We start from the raw sequence: 21,814 nt of genomic DNA on the forward strand, positions 1-21,814 counted from the left end.
CCTCTGGTTTATCCACATCCATAGAGGTTAGGTGGATCAGAGGTTAGGTGGATCAGTTGTAGAGTTAGCACGCTTGGGTTGGGTTTGAGACCTCACCCTGCTACTTGTTACCCGTGGGACCTTGCAAAAAAATCACCTGACGGTTCTGTGACTTACTTTACTTTTCTGAAATCCTTGCCTTCCAACTTGATCGTCGGTCAAAAAATTCTTTTGTTTTTGAAGTTCTGGATGTCTTCCATGAGAAAATCATTCCTGTTTCTCTGATTCTTTAATACTTGTAATTGCTTCATCATGTGTTTATGAAGACTAAATAAACTAGTATCTGAAACACGCTTAGTACATTGTCTGGCACATGATAAGTGCTAGGTAAGTCCCTTGTTTTGTTATTGTTATATCCTTGGTCTGATTCGTATAAGATCAAATTATATCAATGGATGTGCAGTCGGAAACATTGTTTTAAGTTTTTCTTTTTCCTTTTTTCCAGAGCATTTTGGTATGTTTCTTTACCTTTTCTTTTTTCTTCCTTTCTTTTCTTCTCCCTTCCTTCCTTCTTTCTCTCTCTCCCTCCCTCCTTCCCTCCTTCCCTTCCCTTCTCTTCTCTTCCCTTCCCTTCCCTTCCCTTTTCTCTGCCTCTCTCTCTGTCTCTCTCTCTCTCTCTCTCTCTCAATTTTGAAGACAGTATGAGAATATGAGAAATAGATACAGATATAAGATATAGTGTATTCAGGAAGGGATGTCCTTAAATAGTTTGAAATAAGAAAAGGAGCTTATATTGCCATTTAGAAAGTGTTTTAGAGTCTAGTCCAAACTTGTACTCATTCAACACAGTTATTGCATACTATCCCTGGGCATTGGGGACCCAAGAGCCTTTGTCCCAACATCTGCTGAGATTAAATGAGTCTAATAGTTAAATCAGAAGAGGAAATGTGGTCAATTAAATACCACCACTACCCCCAAAATGTTTGGTTCCAAGTAGAAAATTGCTTATTTAAGTTGATACTTGTAAATTCTATGGATAAATTAGTTAGGAAAACCACATGGCTTTAAGTCACAAAAGAATGACTTTATTTCTTTATCTTTTTTATTCTCTTGTTTTTTTTTAATTTCATCTATTAAATAGAAGTACGTTTTTATTTTATTTTTTTTAATTTCTTCCAACATCTTTTGAATTTTCTTTTTTTAAAAAAATTTTATCAGAGTATAGTTGATTTACAATGTTGTGTTAGTTTCACGTGTACAGCAAAGTGAATCAGTTATACATATGCATATATCCACTCTTTCTTAGATTCTTTTCCCATATAGGCCATTACAAAGTACTGAGTAGAGTTCCCTGTGCTATACAGTAGGTCCTTATTAGTTATCTATTTTATATATGGTAGTGTCTTGTTCTTTCTTTCATTCAATAATATTTTCTGAGCCCCTACTTTACACCAAATACTTTATCAGAAACTAGAGCTATAAAAGGTGAGCAAAACAGACAAGGCTTCTGCCCTCAAGGAACTCATATTCCAGAAGGATGAGATAAACAATAAAGAATTTAATAAATAACTTAGTTACAGTTCATGTAATCGTTGTGAGTTAAATAAAGTGGGAAATAGGCTGGAGAGTAAATGAAATGCTGATGGGGACTTCCTTAAATAGGATAGTCTGAAGAAAGATCATTTTGAGCTGAAACTTAAAGAAAAAATGAGCCAGTCATTTGAAAATCTGCAGGAAGGACATTTCAGGCTATGGGTTGGCCAAGAGCAAAGGACCTTGAAGGTAGGGATGGCCTTGAAGTGTCAGAGCAGGGGTCCTGGAACGGAGCAGCTTCAGAACCACACAGAGGGCTTGTCACAGCTCAGGTTCCTGAGCCCCGCCTCCAGCCAGTAGGTCTGGGTGGAGCCTGAAAACATGCATTTCTCACAAGCTCCCAGGGGATGCAGGTGCTGTTGACTCTGACTCAGGCCCACGCTGTGAGCACCATTGTGTTAGAGAGGAATTGGAAGGAGGAAGGGATGGCTGGAGCGTGGTGTGCTGGAGGTGAGTGGTAGGAAATGAGTCTGGAGGAGGAGGCAGGGGCCCTGGGATCTCACCCTAGAAAGGAAGTAGGATTTCTGGCTCAAATGGATGAGAAGTCATTGCAGGTTCTCCTGGTCTTCACTGAAACCCTGAAACTGCCCTTGTTCTTAGACGATTACCGTGTAGTCAAGTCTTTGAGGGTTATCCGATTCTGAATGGCATTTGCCCCTTAATGCGTGGGAAACAAATCCCGTGGACTTTGGAAATGGCCTATAATTCCCTCTGTATGGGATTCCGACAAACGGGACTGATTGCTTGCTTTGCAAAGAACCATTCTCCCATGCCCAGGTTTTAGAAGTATGAGATAATGGCAAATCCGGGGGCTGCAATTCAGATCAGCTCCACATTTACTGAAACACTTTCTCTGCATCTGGCACAGCGTAGGACATAACCAAAGCATAGTACGTGCTTGGTACAGCAGGGACATAACCAAAGCATAGTACGTGCTTTCTAACTGTAGGCAGCATTCACTCTTTTTGGGACAAATAGTAAAAAAAATGTGAAAGAATTAGAGGATTATGTAAGCAGAGTACACTGCCATGTGTAATAAAGTGTTAAATATTATCATATATAAACGTTAGTGATGCGGATAATATGTGCCGTGGCCACTAGGAAGTGGGAGAATTGTTGTCTGAAGTTACTGGGGAATGTTTGATATCCAGGAGGCATTTTAGCTGGTCCTTAGGAAATGGTTAAAATTTGGCTAAAGAGGAAGAGAAAGACATGGGAAAACTTTTGTCTTCAGATTCAGTGAACATGCAAAGAATTAGTGTTTTCCCAAAGTTTTTGCTGTTCTGCGGCCTTTCAAGGGAAAGCTTTCCATGTGTTTCTGATTCTTGAGCGCAATTGAATTACTAGCCCATTGTCTGGTGAGAGCTGTTTGGTCAGGGAGCCCCATGGACTTCTCAGAAGCTTTTGTCCTTTGAAAGAAGCTGTCGTGATTTGCCATTGTTAATGAGCCTTGTACTACACAATGCTCAAGTTTAAGACCCACTGAGAACATGACCATGAACCTCTTTTCATCTCCACATGGGGGAACCACATGGCGTATAGCAGCTGCAGAAACCCAGCAGCTATGCTGCTCCCCCAGTGTTAGTGATTGTCTTTAAGTTTCTAATGTCATATCCTAACAGCTTTGTATTAGGAGTGATGGTCTGTACTGCTTCTACCCTTCATGAATAAATACAAAATGTCTTGCCACCCAGAAGACAACCCCTTTGTAGTCATGCATCTCTTTTGAATATGCATCCTTAGGACCCGAAAGGCTTATAGTTCAATATTCTGTGCCTGTGTGAGGCTTAGCCTGGAAATTGTGGAATATGCACTTACTGCAATGGATATATTTTTACTGTGTCAAGTGCTTTTTTGCATCAGATCCTGACTATTACATTTGATGAGTCAAAGGGCCCACCTCCTTTGCTGAGGCTGTCTGGGAAATTCATGGAGTTATCCTGAATATTAAGATATTTCCTGTTAGTTTAGGTAATTCCAAAGGTGTAGGTTTATCTTTAATGCCAAGATAAAGGCAGAGGATAGAAGTGAAAAAGAGAATGGTGAAAGAGGGGTCCCAGGATGACCTAGGAAAGATGGCAGTCTGTAAGGCAGAGATCACCAAACTTTTTCAGTTGCTCACTCATATCTGCAGAAGGTGTTGAGAATGTCCCCAAGGTAGGTATACTTAAAGAAAATGAACATAATTTCTAATATTTTCTTCCTGTACCTCAAATACACCCTCTGGCATGTGCACACTCTGTTTGAATGCATTCTTCTGTAAACCTACAGCAGCAGTGTGGTGCAGCGCACTGGTTTTCAAACGTTAGTCTGCATCATAAAATCCTAGAAGCTTGTGCAAACACAGATTTCTACCTCCCCCCAGAGTTGTTTCTAATTCAGTAGGTATAGGGTGGCCCAATAATTTGCATTCCTAACAACTTTCCCGGTGATCTGGTCTGAAACTATGCTTTAAGAACCCCTGAGGTAGTTAGTCTCAGAGTTAGTTTACCGAAGTTGGACATCAGGGTCCTTTAATTATCCAATGTGTGACCTTGGGTAAATTAGTTTAGTTCTGTGAGCTTAGTTTTTAAAATCTGTGGTACAGAGGTAATCATAATTCCTTACATTTTAGGGTCACTGGCGAGCTTCATGAGATACGCTAGACAAAGTGCTTATCACCCAGTGCTTATCGCCTACAAAACAACAATACATGCTGGCCGCTTTACCCTCCTCCTCCTCGTTATCGTCACACATCTTTCTAGTGTCACGAAGTGACTGTAAGAACTTTTGTGCCTTAATTCACAAGCATCATGGGAATGCATTTTTCTGCTTCAGCATTGTTCCTTTAGAAAGACCATGCTCCGAGTGAGATATCTTCCTACTTGAATGGTAGAGATGAAGCTCTTTTGCAAAGTCTGCCAAAAAGAGAACAGTGTGTTCAGCCCTCTCCCTTCTGTGTGTAACTGTTGATAGTTTGTGGCTAAGTGTGTATTTCTGTTGTCTTATGTAGTGAATTCTTCTTGCATGGTATAGAGTTGACATTTTTGGCGGTTGTGTCTTTGAATGTTTTGGGGCATGAGAATAGTAAATTCAAGTGATTGCTTTGAATTTGATTAATTTTAACACGTTTTTCTCTCTCTCCTTTTTTCTTCTTTACTGCTCTTCTTATGAATTACTAGGACCAAGTACCACCTGCCAGGAGGATTCATGCGCCAACCAGGGGGTCTGTATGCAGCAGTGGGAAGGCTTCACCTGCGACTGTTCCATGACCTCCTATTCTGGAAACCAGTGCAATGATCGTGAGTACAACCTTTTCATGCTTGGGATATTTTCAAAGAGTTCAGAGGTTTGGAGAAACCATAAGGACATTACGTAAAAGGATGGCTCTTCTGAAAGATTCATAAGCAATTTCTCATCCAGAAACTAGGAAAATAAAGGACTAATGGTCTAATGGCAAAGCAACATTTCTTGTTCAACAATACTAGATGTTTTTCCATTTACTTACTCCCTGTTTTCTTTAGATTAGATGACCTTTGACAAACAAAACAATTATGACAATATTTTTGTTCTAAGGAGTTCAATTTTCCATTAATTAAATCATCTGGATAACAATTTTGAGACTCTCCCACTTACATTGCCTAGAACTTGGAGGACATTAAGGAATGTAGCTATTTTTTCAAAAAGTCTGAGTTTAGAGAATTTCTTAGGCCTTCCAAATGATGAAGACATTAAGAGAGTTTATTATTTTTTCCAACTAGAAATGTTTAATGCATTCTCAAGGGTCTTTCAAATGTAGGCAGAGATTCCCTCTGGCTAAATTTATTGATATCTATTTAGTTTATATATACATAGTCATTCTGTTTATATATATATATTTCTATTTTGTGAGTATGTTTATATGTATGTATCTGTGTATTTGCTTCATATTGGAAGAGAGCCAGTTGTTATTTTTGTCCACTAGTGATGCTTCGGGTACATCAGCTGTTTTAATTCTAGGAGAAGACTGATTTCATGAAGGTGATTCTAGCACTGACGGTGGAGAGAGTTCAGTTCTGTGGGAATCTATAGCCTGTGTCTCCACGTCCTCCTAACATGGCCACCTTTAGAAATGAGCAAACACTTGAAATCTCTGAATACCGATTGCAAAGTGATTTGTTGAAAAGCCCTGACTTAGTGGGTCCTGCTGACCTTCTCATTTTCTAAATGCAGCCTTCATGGTAGGAGTTTATTTTATAACCTGAATTCATAGTTGTCATCAGTTGGTTTTATAAAAAAGATGCGTAATGTTATCTGAGCAAGTACTAAAGTTACATTACAGTTTGTACAAGTGGGAGCAGTCACCAATTACAATGCTATCTCTGTTATGTCTATTTGGTTTTCCTTGATTCCTTATTTCTCAACTTTTTTCATGTGTGTAGTTGTCTCCTGTCCTGTTTTCCATTTTTTTATAGGCCTTTTTTCTTTATGTACCCTGTCAGTCTCTTAAGATACACTAAGGAGAAACAAGTGCGGAATCTGGAAATGTAGAGAGAAAATTCTTTGAACCTCATTGATCTAGGCGTAAGCATTTGCCTCTGGATTTATAATGCAAAGGACACACTGTGTGCGGAAGGCTTTGGCATTAGATGGCTCTTTCCAATTATTTGGTATTATTTTTATTGAAAGTCCTGTTTCCATATTTATGATTTGGAAATACTGTTCCACTCTGAAACAGGCAGTGATTGGATTCATCCAGAGTCCCTGAGGAATTGTTCTATATGCTCTTTCTTTTCCCTCCAATTTGTCTGCATGGGAGGCTTATTTCCTAAGTGGTGGCATAATGCTTCTTTATCCTCACAAGTTTATTCCATATCACACATACATACCACTCCCAGTAAACCACGGTCAGGAAGAGGCTGCACAAAGGAAAGACAGAAAGGTAAGTTACGCTAACTGCGGTGAATAGGCACAATCTTCAGAAGGTATGTATGCATTTTTTGCTCACTGAAAAGTTCCTTTCTGCCACCCAGGCTAGGCATTGTTTTCTGCTAAAAATCAACCAGGATTCTTTCCAGTTTTCTGTGATTGTTTCTGATTTTGTCAAGAAAAGATTGTGCCTCAGTCTGGGATGAGGATTATTGCATTATCTGACCTGAACAATTTGTCAGTGTGTGATGAAGTACCAGAACCAGGATTGGGAAAGGTCAGCGTTCTTTTGTGGCAATAGCTTCTCATCCTTCAAAAATGTTTCTAAGACATCCAGGTTTAGGGTAATGTATTTTGAACTTTATTCTATAAGCAATGCAGTTGAGTTTTTGATTGTAAAAGACTTCTGAGCCCAAATCATTAAAATAATCTACTTGCCTATTCTCCTCTTGGAGAGTGGACCAGGGCTTCTGTGACTGGATGGCTACATGGATATGTGAGCAAGTACATTTTAATAGCAGAATGTGGGGAATATATGGAATTCAGATATACGTGATGTAACTATGAAGTTCAGATGTAAACTTTTAATGAAACCCAACCAAATATATCAAAATGGTAGGTTGCTTAAAATTGTTACAACGAATGTCTCTGTATTAAAGTATTTGGGGTAACTTCACTTTGGGAACTAGCATCAGAGCCAGTTTGTACCACCTAACAAAATCTGTCTCAATTCTTTACGTCATAGGTTATTATTTTCTGTATCAACCTGGATCCTTAGAGTTGTAATTTGCTACTCCACAAACAACTTCAAGATGATGTTACCTATCTAATACTCTGTGTGCCTACCTTTGTTAGCAAATCATGGTAGCTTTGCTTGCATCAGGAGTTGAGTATTAACCCTCAGTGTCACCAGCAGATTTGAAAAAGGTTCATGCTTATCATGGGCAAAAGCCGTGGGGAAAACTGCAAAGAAAGAAGAAAGGGTAAAATAAGTGAATAGAAGATGAAGAAGGATGAAAGAGAAGGAATATAGAGAAAAGCAGAGATTGCATCTCCTATGAGAGAGCACAAAGATGGTTAATAGTTGCTTTGGTAACATGCATGTCACAGGTGGCCTGCCTTTGACCTAAATAACAGAAATGGGCCATGCATTGTAAGTGGAGTGACATCAAGGAAATCTGGCCTTTACCCGATTCTTGGGAATAGCATGTTTTGTAGAATGTTGCATACGTCTAAAATAAATTATATTCCTTAGAATACTGTCATAAGACCATGTGAATTGGTTAGAAATTCAATCTAATGGCTAAAGTTGTTTTTGCGGGGGAAAATGTTTGAATACTTTCATTTTCCTTGAGCAGTTTCTCAGGACAGCAGCTTGATCCTCAATTAATAGAAATGAAAACATCTGTATTTATTATTGCATATCCAAGAATTGAAACTTGTTCAAAAGGGAAATGGCTAGACTATGGTATTTTTCAAAATAAAGTGCTCAGTTCATCATATGTAGAAAAGTTAATTATATCTGGACGTGACTTGCAAGTTTCTAAAGAAATGTCTGCATTTTAGAGTCGTGCCCACTTCTTCTAGAATTGGTTCTGTCACTTATAACCTTTGTTTTGTTCTTGCCTGTTTGCTAGGTTTGGCATTTGTTTGACAATTTCGAGGTGCTGTCACATAGATGCGGCCTCCATGAGTAGAGTTTACATTTAAAAGTTGTGTCTTGTTTAGTATGAATAGACCAAGGCTGCATGGTTTTAACTTTATTCCGTCATTCTTTGTGAAAGCATGGTGGGTTGATGGAGCCAGTGGGGTAAATTTCTTGTTCATTCTTACAAAGATAGCTGTAAAACTGATATAAGTGGTTGTGAAAATATGACGTGTATTCTCTGTAGCTGGTTACCTTGTATGAGAGCGATTTCCTTGTATTGGATAGAAAACAAAAATCATCTGATTGGAAACTCAGGTATAATTGATTTATTAATTGTCTTATCTAGTTTTAAGACATGACCTTCCACCTTTTCATGTAATGGTAAAATCATAGGGAGTTTCATTAGGTGATGTTTCAGGCTGGTTTGAAACTACAATGGGCAAAGTCATCCCAGAAGCAATTTTGAGTTCATGTAGGGTCCAGTAAGATCCATGAAAGGACACACAAGTAACGTTCTCCAAAGAATATCCTCAGTTCTGAAAACTTCAAAGCAGAGGGAGGCTGATTTCCCCGAGGGTGAGCACCACCTGCATACCACTTAGTGACATGTTGTAGGGGTTACATTTTAAGAGCAACAAAAGGAAGGAAACCTTTTAAGGGTCCTTGTAAGGCGATTCCTTTTGGATATTGAGTTCTTATTGGTATTTTAAATCAGGACAGAGAGTCTGAGCAATTTCAGTATGTTGTAGACCTTACACCATCAGGTGAATCCAGGATCCGTTTCCTGTATTGAATGGCAATGCCAACCCCACTGGCAACCTATTGTTGAGTTCCTCTCTTCTTCACAACTCCACACAAGGTCTCAGCAAAACCAGCCCACTCGCACATTCCCACACATATGCGAAAAAGTTATCATTTGGGAGGACTTTTTGAAAATAGCGATTTTAAACACTTCACAGCTATCACCTTTAGGCGTGTTCATGACAACTGTTTTGAGTAGTATAATTTTGGAATCTCGTTATTGCTTCTGTGCCCTGGAGAAGTGAATGTGGGACAGACTGTGGCATGTGAGTCCACACATCAAGTTCTTGGATTTATAGATTGGATGTTTATAATGGCTTTGTGGGGTGAAAAGATGGGAATAAATGTGGGTTCTCAGCCCACCTTCAGCAGCCAGGTGCCCACACTACATTGCTCGATGTACACTGTGGGCTACTTGTTGGAGAAATTGCTTGGTTCTTACTGGCATGTGATAATAGATGTTCTTTGCTTGCAGCAAATCAATAGCAAGCCACTGTGGAGTGTGCAGACAGTGGCGTGTGAAGTGCCTTTTCAGACAGTTTTATGCTGGAATGGCTGTTAAGCTGCACTGTTGGCTATTCACTGGCCTTTTGCTTTTTATTTATTGTGTGGGTTTATTTATTTTTTTAATGTAGGTTGGTATATTGATTAAATCTGTTAAAAACACATTTCCCATTCAGGCTTCAGAAAAAAATAAGCAATGTGCACACTACTTAGTGCGCAGACAAGGGGACAGACGTGTGTGTATGCTGATTCTGTCTCTTGGGTCCCTATAGGTACCCTGGCATTATGTTATGAGCCTACGTTGTTATATTTATAGCAATAATTTCCCTGGATATCAGACTACAACATATTCATGTGTTTGGTAATGTGTTCACTTCCTACCTCTGTTTTCATGCTTTACCTGTCCAGCAACTAGGCCATATTCGAGAAGTTCACTATTAAGACATCTATTTTCTGCTTAGAACATACTTTATCATTTACTCATTCATTCACTCACCAAACATTTCTTATTTGCAGATATGATCACGAATAGGATACATCCTGTTCTTAAAGACATTACAGTCTAATGGGGGAAGACACATATGAACGTGCTTTAATAGAAATATGAACAGTATACAGAGAGGGCATAAAGTGGAGTGAGATCAACTCTCCCTGGGGTTGAGGCTCCATTAAGAAGAGCTACTGCTTTTAGAAAAGTTTTCATTGACAAATGAGTCTTGAGAAGTTTGTAAATACTTCCTAAGCAAATATGGTATGAACTAGGGCTGGAAAGGAAACGTGGCGTTCCAGCAAGGAGAGAGAAATATACTATAGCCACTGTTAACATTTTGGCTATTTCCTCCCAGTTGTTTTTTTTTCCCCCCCAGGCTTTTTTTGCAAATCGCATGGGCATACTCTTGCCCAGGTGTTGTACCTGTGAATAAACCCGTGTGCCAACATTTGTCTCTGTCAGAGATCAGGGGAGCTTTCAAAGACCCCTCCCTTGGTTGGGAGTGGGGTGGGACTGTGTAGGGAGGGGACAGACGTGTGTGTATGCTGATTCTGTCTCTTGGGTCCCTATAGGTACCCTGGCATTATGTTATGAGCCTACGTTGTTATATTTATAGTGATAATTTCCCAGGATACGAGACTACAGTATATTCATGTTTTTGGTAATGTGTTTACTTCCTACCTCAGTTTTCAGGCTTTACCTGTCCAGCAACCCTCCTTGAGCCAGGGGAGGTTCTGGAAGCCGCCTGAGTCAGGGGTGGGGCCTCGATGGCCCTTCTTCAATGGGCTCCGAGGGACCTGGAGGAAAGCATTCCTTCCTTTTGGTGGTCAAGCCCTTTAGAGCTTAGTTCTGAAGAGTGGGTGTCTGCATGGGGTGAGCTGTCTCACCCCACAGCTCTCTCCTGTCTCTCTGAGACAGGAGCTGGCTCCTTTCCCTCTCCCCGTGAGACGGCACAGAGCCTGCAGCAGTCAACGCGTGTTGAGTGAATGAGTGAGTGACTAATTCTCCTTGGGGTCTCCAGCTGGCTGTCCCTCCTGCCACAGGTCTTAGGGCTCCCATTCTAAGGAGCAGGTCGCTTTTTCCCTCAGGGAATCTGTTCTTCAGTTCCTGCCTATTCTGGCACGGAGTCAGAATACGGTATTTCGCTATTGTGTGGATTCAGCTCCACCCCTACCTATTTAGACGATGCTCTTGTGATTACCAGATTTCTTCCCAGTCTTTATTCTGAGCATTTGCATGGTTAAAATTACACTCAGGTGAAAATTTGTGCTCTCATTGCATGATATGCATTTTCAAAGTGTAAAAGACATTAGATTTTCTAATTTTCTTCAGTAGAATGCACATGATGGTGCCCAGTTCACTGGGGAAGAATCCCCTGTGTTGAATCTCTTGCCGGATACTAGATGTAGACCTAGTAGGACCCAAATCTTATTTCATTGAACCATTGGTAGACGTTTATCTTGGAAGTCTAATTACAATAAACCATATTTTTAAAAGGTTGATTTGTAATGTATATAACTTATTACATTATAAAAGACTTCATAGTATAGTCATTAGGTTAACTAGCTTTAGAATCAAACTGCTTTAAATGCCAATTCTAACTCTAATACTGTGGAATTGAATTAGCCTCCTTTGTTTCAGCACAAGGAGTGTGATCAGTACTTCATAAATAGGAGTAGTAACAGTTTTTATTATAACTAATACTATTTGATATTTGTCAAATCAAATAGTATTTGATATTTGTCAAATCCCTCGATATTTGTCAAATCCTAATGTTCTGCTATGACCTTTATAAAGATGTTGTCCCTTTAATCATCCCAAAGTCCCTAAGAAATACCATACTACTATTGTCCTGATTTTAACAGTGGGAAAACTGAGGTCACACAGTTAGGAAGTAGCTGAGTCAGAACTTGAATCCAGGTTTGTTTGACATGAAAGCTCACATTATTATTAGATTTGCTACTACTTAGTCGTTATTAGAAATAATCACAGTGAACATCTGCACTAATTACTAGACTAGAGGGCTTAAAATTTCAGGTGGGCAAATCTTTTCAGACAACCAAATTATTGATACATAAGAATATAGGCTTGGAAAAGAGAAGCTCTGTGTTCTTGGTTGTTTATTTTATCACATTCTGGAATTCTGAACACTTCAGTTGTTTCTGTCTTAACACTTAAATGGGGCCATTTAGTAAGAACATCTTTAGATATTATAGATTTAGAATCAGAATATCCCCCCATAGCCCCAAATATTTATATTTGCATACTCAGTTGGCCATCTTCTGATTTCCCATCTTTTTTTCTTACTTTATTGCAATTTCAATATATGTCATAAAGCATAGTGGATGAGACAGTTGATGTAGAGTGGATGGCTTCCGTTGAAATCTTGACTCCGTTGTTTAATAGCTGTGTTACCTTGGTGCTAGTAATTAATTAACACCTCGATGTCTCTAAAATGTAAATATTTATATGTTCCATCTCATAAGAGTGTTGTAAGGATAAGTCAAATTCATAATTGTGACGTTCAGGACATGACATGTAATAGCCCCTACAGAACCATTAGCTACTCTTTAATATAGTTTTCAGAAAGTTAAAACATGACTCATACAAATGTAATTTTCATAAAGTTAAAACATAACTCATATAAATGAGAATGAATAGAACAGAATGTGTGCCACATGTATTTAACTCCTTAACGGGGGAAACAACAATATGGTTGAAGTGTAAACAATAAGATCGCAAAAGATTATTTGAAGAACTGATATTTATAGGCATTAAAAAGAATATTAAAATACAAATTTAGTTTAAATAACCTGGTGAATGTCTCACAGGGTAAAGAGCTCTTAACTTTTGATGTTATCTTTTCTACTGAACATTGTGTTTTTACTGAACAAAAATCTACAGGTTAATGTATCATCTCATAGACTCTGCACCTTAATTAATACTAAATACCTATGTCAAACAAAGGTACATTTTCCCGTAGAATTAAGTATTTCTTGTGTGGATATGTTAAACAATATCCCTATATGACATTGAAAGGACACGTGTCTTTCCTAGTCTTCTTCTTAAGTTTTAGATAATTTTTGTTAAGAATATTATGCTCTGTTCAATTACAAATCCTTTTTTACCTTGAATATCTCTCTCATACCATTACTTTTTATTTTTTAACCACTTAACTGTGTACCAGTCACCGTGCTAAATTTGTTGTGTCATTTTGTCATTTATACAACCCGAGAAAGTAAGATATTCTTATGATCCCTGTTGCACAGATGAGGAAACTGAGACATGAAGTCAAGTGATTTGCTCGGGGTCACAAAACTGTTAGGTGGGGAGACAAAGACTCAGATTTACATTTGACCACATAGTCTGGGCTCTTGACTGCCAAGGTCTCCTGAATGCCTCAAGGAATGTTCTTAATAAGCACTGATCTGAACACATAGGGATTAACATTAGCCCCAGAAATGTACTACTTTTATGGCAACACTTACCCCGTATATTCTAGTGGTTACATTGTTATGGGGGCAGGGGGCAACATTAGGATTGACCTCCTCAGGTAGTAAGATCAGAAGTCCCATCAAGCAGGTGCCATTTTGCAGGTTTGGTAGGTCTAGGCAGGCAGAGGCTGAGTCCAGAGGAGTCAGGGAGGCTGGGAGGAGCAGCCTGGTACCATGGTCGGCAAGATCCAGAAGGTGAGACAGGTACAAAAGAAGCATTCACGAGTGGGCAGCATCAAAAGGAATGCTCCAAGTTATTTCTTTGCATCTGTGTTTCATTCCTGGGCCCACAGATACTCAGTGTGTCTAAAAGAAGGCCAGGGGATGGCAGTTAAACCCAGAGTCTTCTTAGAATGAGGATGAAGGTATTGATACTCTTCAGAACAGTTTCATAGATGCAGGTTGTGGCTAGCTTGTTGCCCATGGGAATCATGCTTGCTTATAAATGCCCCTGATATCAAGACGGGGCTATTTTGTACCTAAAATCTGCGGTACTGCTGATATTAATACACACACAGTGTCATATAGATTCAGCAAGAGCCAGGACTGCTTGCAGCTTTTGTTTTACACAACCCTGCATGAAACGAGCTGGGACTCACAGGTAAAGTATTCATTTCTACGAGTTCCAGTTGATACTTGGACTTATGGTTCAAGGAGAAATGGTCTCTGCACTTCTGGGACCTGGAGCTTGTCAGGGATTGTTTTGAGTTGTTGTAGTCCGTGGCCTCGCTAATTTCATTTCAGCCATCTTCAGCATGCTGTATTTGTAGACCATTTTCTTTTCTTTAATAAATTTATTTATTATTTATTTAGTTTTGGCTGCATTGGGTCTTCGTTGCTGCACGCGGGCTTTCTCTATTTGTGGCGAGCGGGGGCTACTCTTTGTTGCGATGCACAGGCTTCTCATTGCGGTGGCTTCTCTTGTTGTGGAGCACAGGCTCTAGGCAGGTGGGCTTCAGTAGTTATGGCACAAGGGCTCAGTAGTTGTGGCTCACGGGCTCTAGAGCGCAGGCTCAGTAGTTGTGGCGCGTGGGCTTAGTTGCCCCGCGACGTGGGGGATCTTGCTGGACCAGGGCTTGAACCCACGTCCCCTGCATTGGCAGGTAGATTCTTAGCCACTGCGCCACCAGGGGAGTCCCTCGTAGACTATTTTTATTGCTTATGTTTAATTATGGCCCATTTATTTCTGGTGTGCTTGGCTAGTTACTTATTGATGGTGATGGTAGTAATCCACTGAGAGCCTATTGGTTCACAGAGGATAATTTTATATTACCTTGTTAGTCACATACAGGTACAATTTTAATATATTTTTAATATAGACATAATTTCCTACATTTATTTTCATTTCCATTTATTAGCATTTCCATGTAAAGGCAAAAGAGATGCAAATGACTTTATCTTCTCTTGTAAAGTAGAGCTAATAAATATAATTTGGTTCCCTTCCCTTATTTTTTTCTGTTACCATTTTTTCGGGGGGGGGCATTTTTTGATTGAGGTAAAATTTACATTCAGCAAAATGCACAGACCTTAAGTGCATTATGATAATTGTTTATAGCCATGTAACCAACACCCCAGTTAAGATAAAGGACAGTTTCATCTTCCCAGAGTGATCCCTCGAGTCTCTTTCAGTCATTCCTTCTCTGTGAGGTCACTACTACTTGGATTTTTTTTTTTTTTTTTTTTTTTTTTTTTTTGCGGTACGCGGGCCTCTCACTGTTGTGGCCTCTCTCGCTGTGGAGCACAGGCTCCAGACGCGTAGGCTCAGCGGCCATGGCTCACGGGCCTAGCTGCTCCGCGGTATGGGGGATCTTCCCGGACCGGGGCACGAACCCGTGTCCCCTGCATCGGCAGGTGGACTCTCAACCACTGCGCCACCAGGGAAGCCCTACTACTTGGATTTGTATCAGCATACATGAGTTTTGTCTGTTGTTGAATATGTATAAATGGGATCGCCCAGTATGGGGTCTTTTATTTCTGTTTTCTCTAGCTCCGTGGAGTGTGTTTAAGATGCATCCATGTCTCTGTGCATTCTGGCTGCCTTGCTCTCTCTTGACTCTCGGCTCCATTGACTCATCTGAAGGAGTCTGCCGGGCTGCATCTGGGGTTCCTTCCCTGTGCCGTGGTGCAGACGTCCTCCAAGGCCATAAGCGAGGGCAATCTTGCAGCTCACCGTGTTTGTCTTCTCCCTTTCAGGAATCGCTGTCCTTTGCCTGATGTCCAGTGTCTTACAAGCCATTGTTTCACATTTGTTGTCCTTTTCTTGTTTGTTTCAGGTCAGTTGTTTCAGATCCAATCACTATTACTCTATTGAGGTTGGAAGTGGGTGTCAACCTGTTTCTTTTTACTTGACTTCTCCTTTTCACTTTGACATTGGGGGAAGGGAAAGGTAGGCTTGATGACATAACACCTAGTGTGCTGTGATGTAAACCACAACCTCTAGAGATGAGTTAACGCTTTGCATTAGCTCTGGAACAGCCCTGGTAGCCTAGAATATTCTAGAACCTGGTTTTAAAATTAATTAATTAATTTTTTGGTGTGTGTGGGGGGTATCCTTCGACTCCAGTTATAGACTTTCTGTAGTCAAACAACCTTCTATAGTGAAAGAAGCTAAATACCCGCAAATGTGTCTCCATCCCGTGTTTCATCTGAGTTTCATTTATAAGGTCCCTATTGCTTTTTCCCTCCAGTCCCTCTGCTAACACTTGATTAAGCTCGGTGGGTGCAGGGATGGCTTGGCTCTTGCAGCTAGCAGTTCTTATTTTCTTTACCTAGAATTATAGTTTGTGTCTCACCTACCTTTGTCCTGTGGATCTTTGCCGCCTGGTCCATGTCTCTTGGCCAAATGAAATTAAGAAGTGTTTTCAAACAAAAAGTTTGGATTCTTCAGGAAAGTGGAGGTGTTTCTTTGCCGGAGAGTGTTTTGGCTGTTGACTGTCCTCATTTTGATCTTTAGATGCTTTCGTGTGCTTATTTTTGACGCAGATCTACAAAAAGAAAAAAAGGAGGGACCTTGCATTGTTGATGCTTTTTAGTTTTAACTGAGGTTTTTTTTGATAATTAAGGGTATACAGGCTCACTGTTGACAATCTGGAAAATGCATAAAAGTACAAGAAAAAACAAGCATGATTTTACCAATTATTTAATATGACCTTGTTTCAGGCTATGCATGGTGTCAAGCACATAATAGATGCTCAAACTATATTTGTTGAGTGAACGACTGAGCCTTGCATATTTTCAGAGTCTGAGTTGTGCAAAGGTTCTAGTGTTCTTTTCATGGGATGAATAGCATTTCTACCAGGGCTAGGTGTTTTCTTGCCAGAAGGAATTTAGGCATTCAGGAATTCTAATGAGCCTCCCAATATGCAGTTTTCTTCTTTGGATGAAAAATGGAAATGTCAAGATGTTTTTATTTCTTTTCTCTCTTGCCCTTATCCCTTCTCACAGAAAGCCTTGCAGTTTCTGAGCAGTTATACATAGATGCATCTACATATAAGTGGAATAGTTTTGCAGTGGATTGTAGTTTGAGGGAAAGAGCCCTTAGAATGTGTATAGGGAAGGAGCCTCTTGGGTTCCAGTTTTTTTCCATGGCATTTGCTTCCAGAGAGATGTGGTTTACTTCACATGATGAGATTTCTAGAAACACTCTAGTACTCTAGAGGTCTAGTGAGACAGAAGAACTCTTCTGCTTTAATATCATTCATCAATTTTTGCCGAGTTTTATGTTGACCTAAATTAGTACATAATACATGATTGAAGAACTTAGATGCACTGTATACCGAAAAATGTAAAACACAAAGGTTTCTTGATTTTTGTACACCCTGGATTTCAAAATTTTTATATCTACGTGGGAGAATTCATCCAAACCTAGTAGACGCTTTTCAGCCACTTTCAGGAGCATTGATAGGAAACAACAGCATCTGACTCTGGGCCTTATTTCCTAGTCAGTTCACTGGATGTTTTTTGTAATCAGCCCTCAACTAACTGTAAAACTGCAGTTTTACCCAGATATCTTTATATGAGTAAAACCAAATTCGTGTTTATATAAATAAAAATAAGTACCTGTACATATATACATATTACAAATAAATACAAATTTCCTTTAGGATTTTTTCCCAATTGTTCTGAAATAATTTTTCTATTCAAATACCTTTGTTTCTGTGTGTCAGGGAGCCGCAGATCAGGTATCTGTCTACTGTCGAGGATATTTAGCAGGAAGCCCCTTTATCTGAACTGAATACTCAATATTTGGGGTATAATTTTATCTCTGAAAAAGAATTTGGGCAGAGAGACATCGTCTGGGATTTATTTTTCCTTAGGAGTAATCTTTCTTTCTCCTCTCCCTGCCTGGAACTCCCAGATGGCTCCTTCATACTGGTACTCAAGTGTATCATCTAGTTAAAGCTCACACCAGTGACCTGGCACTGGGGGACCTTTGGCAAAGGGCCTGCAGTTCAACACACACATCGTCACACGTAACTGTGTGTCCCTGACTCATGAAAAATCATGAGAATGGAACAAGTGGAAAAGAATGTATTAAAACAAGTAAGTTTAGCCAAACAAACTCTCAGCGTTGGTAGAGGCTTTATTCCAGTCCCAACACACCACATGTCTTTCCAACATCTAACTTATTTAATTTGCATTTGAATTAATTTAGCATATTGTCTTATTATATAAAGTTTAATGAACAATAAACACAGCTATAACCAAATCTCACAGCTATTTCCCAGTATGGGGTAACATTTTGCATTTAGTTACATTTGGTTTCCTAGGCAATATTTGATTGTGGCTATATTTCCTAAAGCTGCGTTACTTGTCACATGGAACGTTTTGGTGGCAGATTCATCAGACATAGAGCAAGGCAGGGAGGAGTGTTACGTTGAAGTTCTTTCGAAGCCATGGTAGTGAAAATCACCTGGGTAACATAGAGTGTGTTAAAGATGATTCTCTGCTGCTTCCTTTGGCAGGCTTTGAGCTCCCCATCGTAGGCCTCCTTGCTTTTATTTCTGAAATCTATCCTGTGTACCCATTCCTGACTTACCTTCGCAGGACACCGTTGTTGTCTAATCACTCCTCTGCTCGTGAACCTTCTACGGCCCCCTCTTGATGTAGTTAAAACCCCACACTTGGTTTTCAAGGTCTTCAGTAATCTACTTTTTAAAATCTGTCTCTTGAACTAGTTTTTCTTTAAGATTCATGGCTTACCGTGCCCTCTAATAAGGCCAGTGTCCTCACTGTCACTAGCCTATTCTATGGTCATTATGCCCTTGCCACTCTCATTCCTCCCTTCTGAGAAACTTCCCTCCTCTTGACATGGCTTTTCAAATCCCGTACAATTTTTTGGGTCCAGCCCAAGTCTCCCCTATTCCTTTGTGTTTTCTCTGACCACTTTAGTCTATATTCATCACTTCTCCAAAATCCCACTACATTTATATTCAGAACTAGAGACATCATGACTCGGCACATATAAGAAATTAATATGGACTTGAGAGTGAGTAGTGGGTTCAAATCCTGCTCCTTTCCTTCCTAACTGGGTGGCCTTTGGCAATTAATGCAACACAACCTCACAATATGTACCTTGCAAAAGTCCCAGTTTTGTTAATAGGGTTAGAAATAATAGATGTAAAGCAGAGTGTTGGACTTAACAGAATAGTTTTTGTAAAGTTCAAGGTAGCAGCTTAAATTAAAAACGTGAACCTTCCTTAAAAGCAAAATGTCATCAATGAATAAAACAAGTAGAATTTTGAGTAGATTAAGGACCACTTCTGTCGTGTATTCATCCTATTCCCTATAGAATCAATTTGCCTGTGGTGGTGACTATAGTTTCCTCTAGAGTAGATGGTAGCTGTGTTGAGTGGATGTGGGTAGAAGGGTTACTAGGATTAGATTATTCAAATAGCAGTGATGTTCTGTCTCTTCTAATTTTAAATTTTAACATGTCCCTGATTTTGGGTCTGTGTAATTCAACCAAAAACCTAAAAATAAGTTTCAGAGGGCCGACTACCTTTCCTATAACTATCAGGACTTTTTAAGGCAATACTTATACAGGCTTCTAAGAGCACTGTGAAGGATTCTGGAACCTTCAGTAATCTCAGGTCCTACTTTTGGTTTTTTCCTGGTATATGGAAGAATTGCTAGCCAGGGGGAATCTTTGGTTCTTGTCATTCACAGAACTGAGGGAAGAAAATCACAATCTTTGCAGCCTCTGTCATTATCAGAATATCAATATATAATCTTAACTTTGTAGATAATTAACTCATTTTAAAATCCACTCATCTGCAGTAGTAAAGTATAACGTAATTTAGTGTTCACGATGGACTATTTACAGTAGATGCCTTTAGTTATCTCTCCCCAATTCGAAACTCTTTGAGCCTGAGGCTCTAAGATCAGGCCAGGCCAAGTTTGACACTGATCTGCTTTAACTTTGAACATGAGGCCCAGGTAGTAGAAGACCCATAGCCAACCTCTTATTCCCTATTCATTCTTGACCAGAAAAAAGAACAAAAACAGAGAACTGTAGAGTACTGATTTATTATCTGAGTGGCCTAATTATTGCCTGCCGTGGGAAGATGGCTGCATATTGATCTCCAGTGGAGTTTAACTGAACAAGAAGTCGTGTCTCAGTAACATTATATTTATCCAGTTACCCAGGGGTCCTCCATAATGGACTCAGCTATGAACGCTAGGCGATTAGACCAAAATCTTAATCACGGTGATTGTGATAATCAGTTCCAACGAGCAGAATGCCGTTAGTTCTTTGGAACCTATGAAGCTGGTAGTATTTGAGGAAAGGAAGTATGATAAGTGTGACTGCTTAGTGTCTGGGGGGAAGATTGGTGGAGAGGGAATCTGAAAGATAAATTTCAGTCTTCTTAATAACTGGCACTAATGAGAATAATTATGTAGAGAACTTTGACTTCCAGAGTCTAGTTGTTCCCGAGAACGTCGTTCTTAAAACCCACATGTTCAAAGGGTTTTAAGAATTTGGTTAGCATATTTAGATGATGGAGATTGAAATTCTTTTTAAAGTGTACTCTCCTGGGAGTGATTCTTCCCTTTGTATTCAGTCTATTAGAGATTCTTCCCTTTGTATTCAGTCTATTAGAGGAAAATGTGATGTATTTGCTTCTCAGCCTTTGCATTGTAGAAATGTGTTTATATAAATAGTGTTTATTTCTAATGACAAATATGTGATGCCAGGTAAGTAGTAGACCACAGATGATTAAGTAATTGCCTCCACACGGGCACACCATTGTTTCATATGTATTTACCCAATGTGAACCAGTTCTCTTACAGTTTCAACATCTGTGCCTTAACTAAAGTCTGGATATACTGCATTGATACAACATCCCTTGAAGTCTCCTTAGGTGGAGACTCATTTCTTCCATCCTTTTATTCCTGGAACTAGAGCACAGTTCACAGTCGTTGTTCCATGATATCTCTTCTTTTAAGTTCCATATGCCTTTAATGCCATTTTCTCCCATCCTCATCATCAGCATCTCCTGACCTTCAGGATGTGAAGAACAATCTGAACTGAGTTCCTTGGTCATAGCCTCCATCTCACTGCATCCTTTGCAATTAACCTTGGTGACTTCAATTTTCGTGTTGTGATTTTCCCAATAACCTGACTTCCTCAGAAGCCTGGCTACCTAGCAAAGAGAATTTCGTTTGCTATTACCACTTCCTATATTTTCACCTCTCTCTGACCTTGGCCTCCTGACTCTACCTTCTACCCTCCATAGTGTCAAAGGTTTCACTTGCCTTTGTACACCGTCTGGAGTTCCAAGTCAACAATATAAATGACATTCCCACCAGTACTCTAGAGCCCTTGCCTTGTGACCTGGCCACACTACCCAAATTTCAAGTAAATTCCTCTGCTTGGTCTCTTGGCTGCTACCTTACGACTTAGGGAAAGTCAGGCACTTGGCAGTTGGTTTCACTGCAAAAATCATATCCTCTTACTCTTAGCAGTGCCCTCAATGTGTCTCTTTTTGTGGCCATCCAAGCTTTGACCCTAAATTCTGACCATTCTGTCTTCTCTCCAGTGATATCCTCTTCTCTACTTTTCTAGTTAGCATTCACCTAGTAGGAGCTATTTGTAAGTCTTCCTTCATAAACTTTGTTGCTTGTTTAAACACTTTAAATCTCCATGGTATGGCAGTTAAGACTTTCCAGGATTTTTCTTCATACATAGTTTTCCATTTCAGGTCTTCTAGGACTCGCTTTCATAAACCTAAGCCAGTGGGAGAACTCTCTTCTCCAAATGTGTCCTAAACTCACCTTATCTATTTGGCTCACCCTCCTTACTTTATTCATCTATATATGTTGAATGGGGCCTTGTACTGAATGAATATTTGTGTAGAATTTCCATGTTTATACAACATGCTTACCAGTGTATTTTTTTTTTTTATTTTGAATCTG

The 21,814-nt window shown here is 39.6% G+C and overlaps 1 protein-coding gene across 16 annotated transcripts in view; it reads left to right on the top strand.

Moving 5' to 3' along the window:
* NRXN3 (neurexin 3) overlaps window positions 1-21,814 on the top strand; it is a 1,711,975-nt gene that overhangs the window by 833,787 nt on the left and 856,374 nt on the right. For all 16 annotated transcript variants that reach the window (XM_060295131.1, XM_060295132.1, XM_060295124.1 and 13 more), the window contains one exon: window positions 4,734-4,853. In XM_060295131.1, the coding sequence (XP_060151114.1) occupies window positions 4,734-4,853 (120 nt within the window). The remainder of the gene's footprint in view (window positions 1-4,733; window positions 4,854-21,814) is intronic.

Source organism: Globicephala melas, chromosome 2, assembly GCF_963455315.2.
Source record: "Globicephala melas chromosome 2, mGloMel1.2, whole genome shotgun sequence".
NCBI classification, from domain to species: Eukaryota; Metazoa; Chordata; class Mammalia; order Artiodactyla; family Delphinidae; genus Globicephala; species Globicephala melas.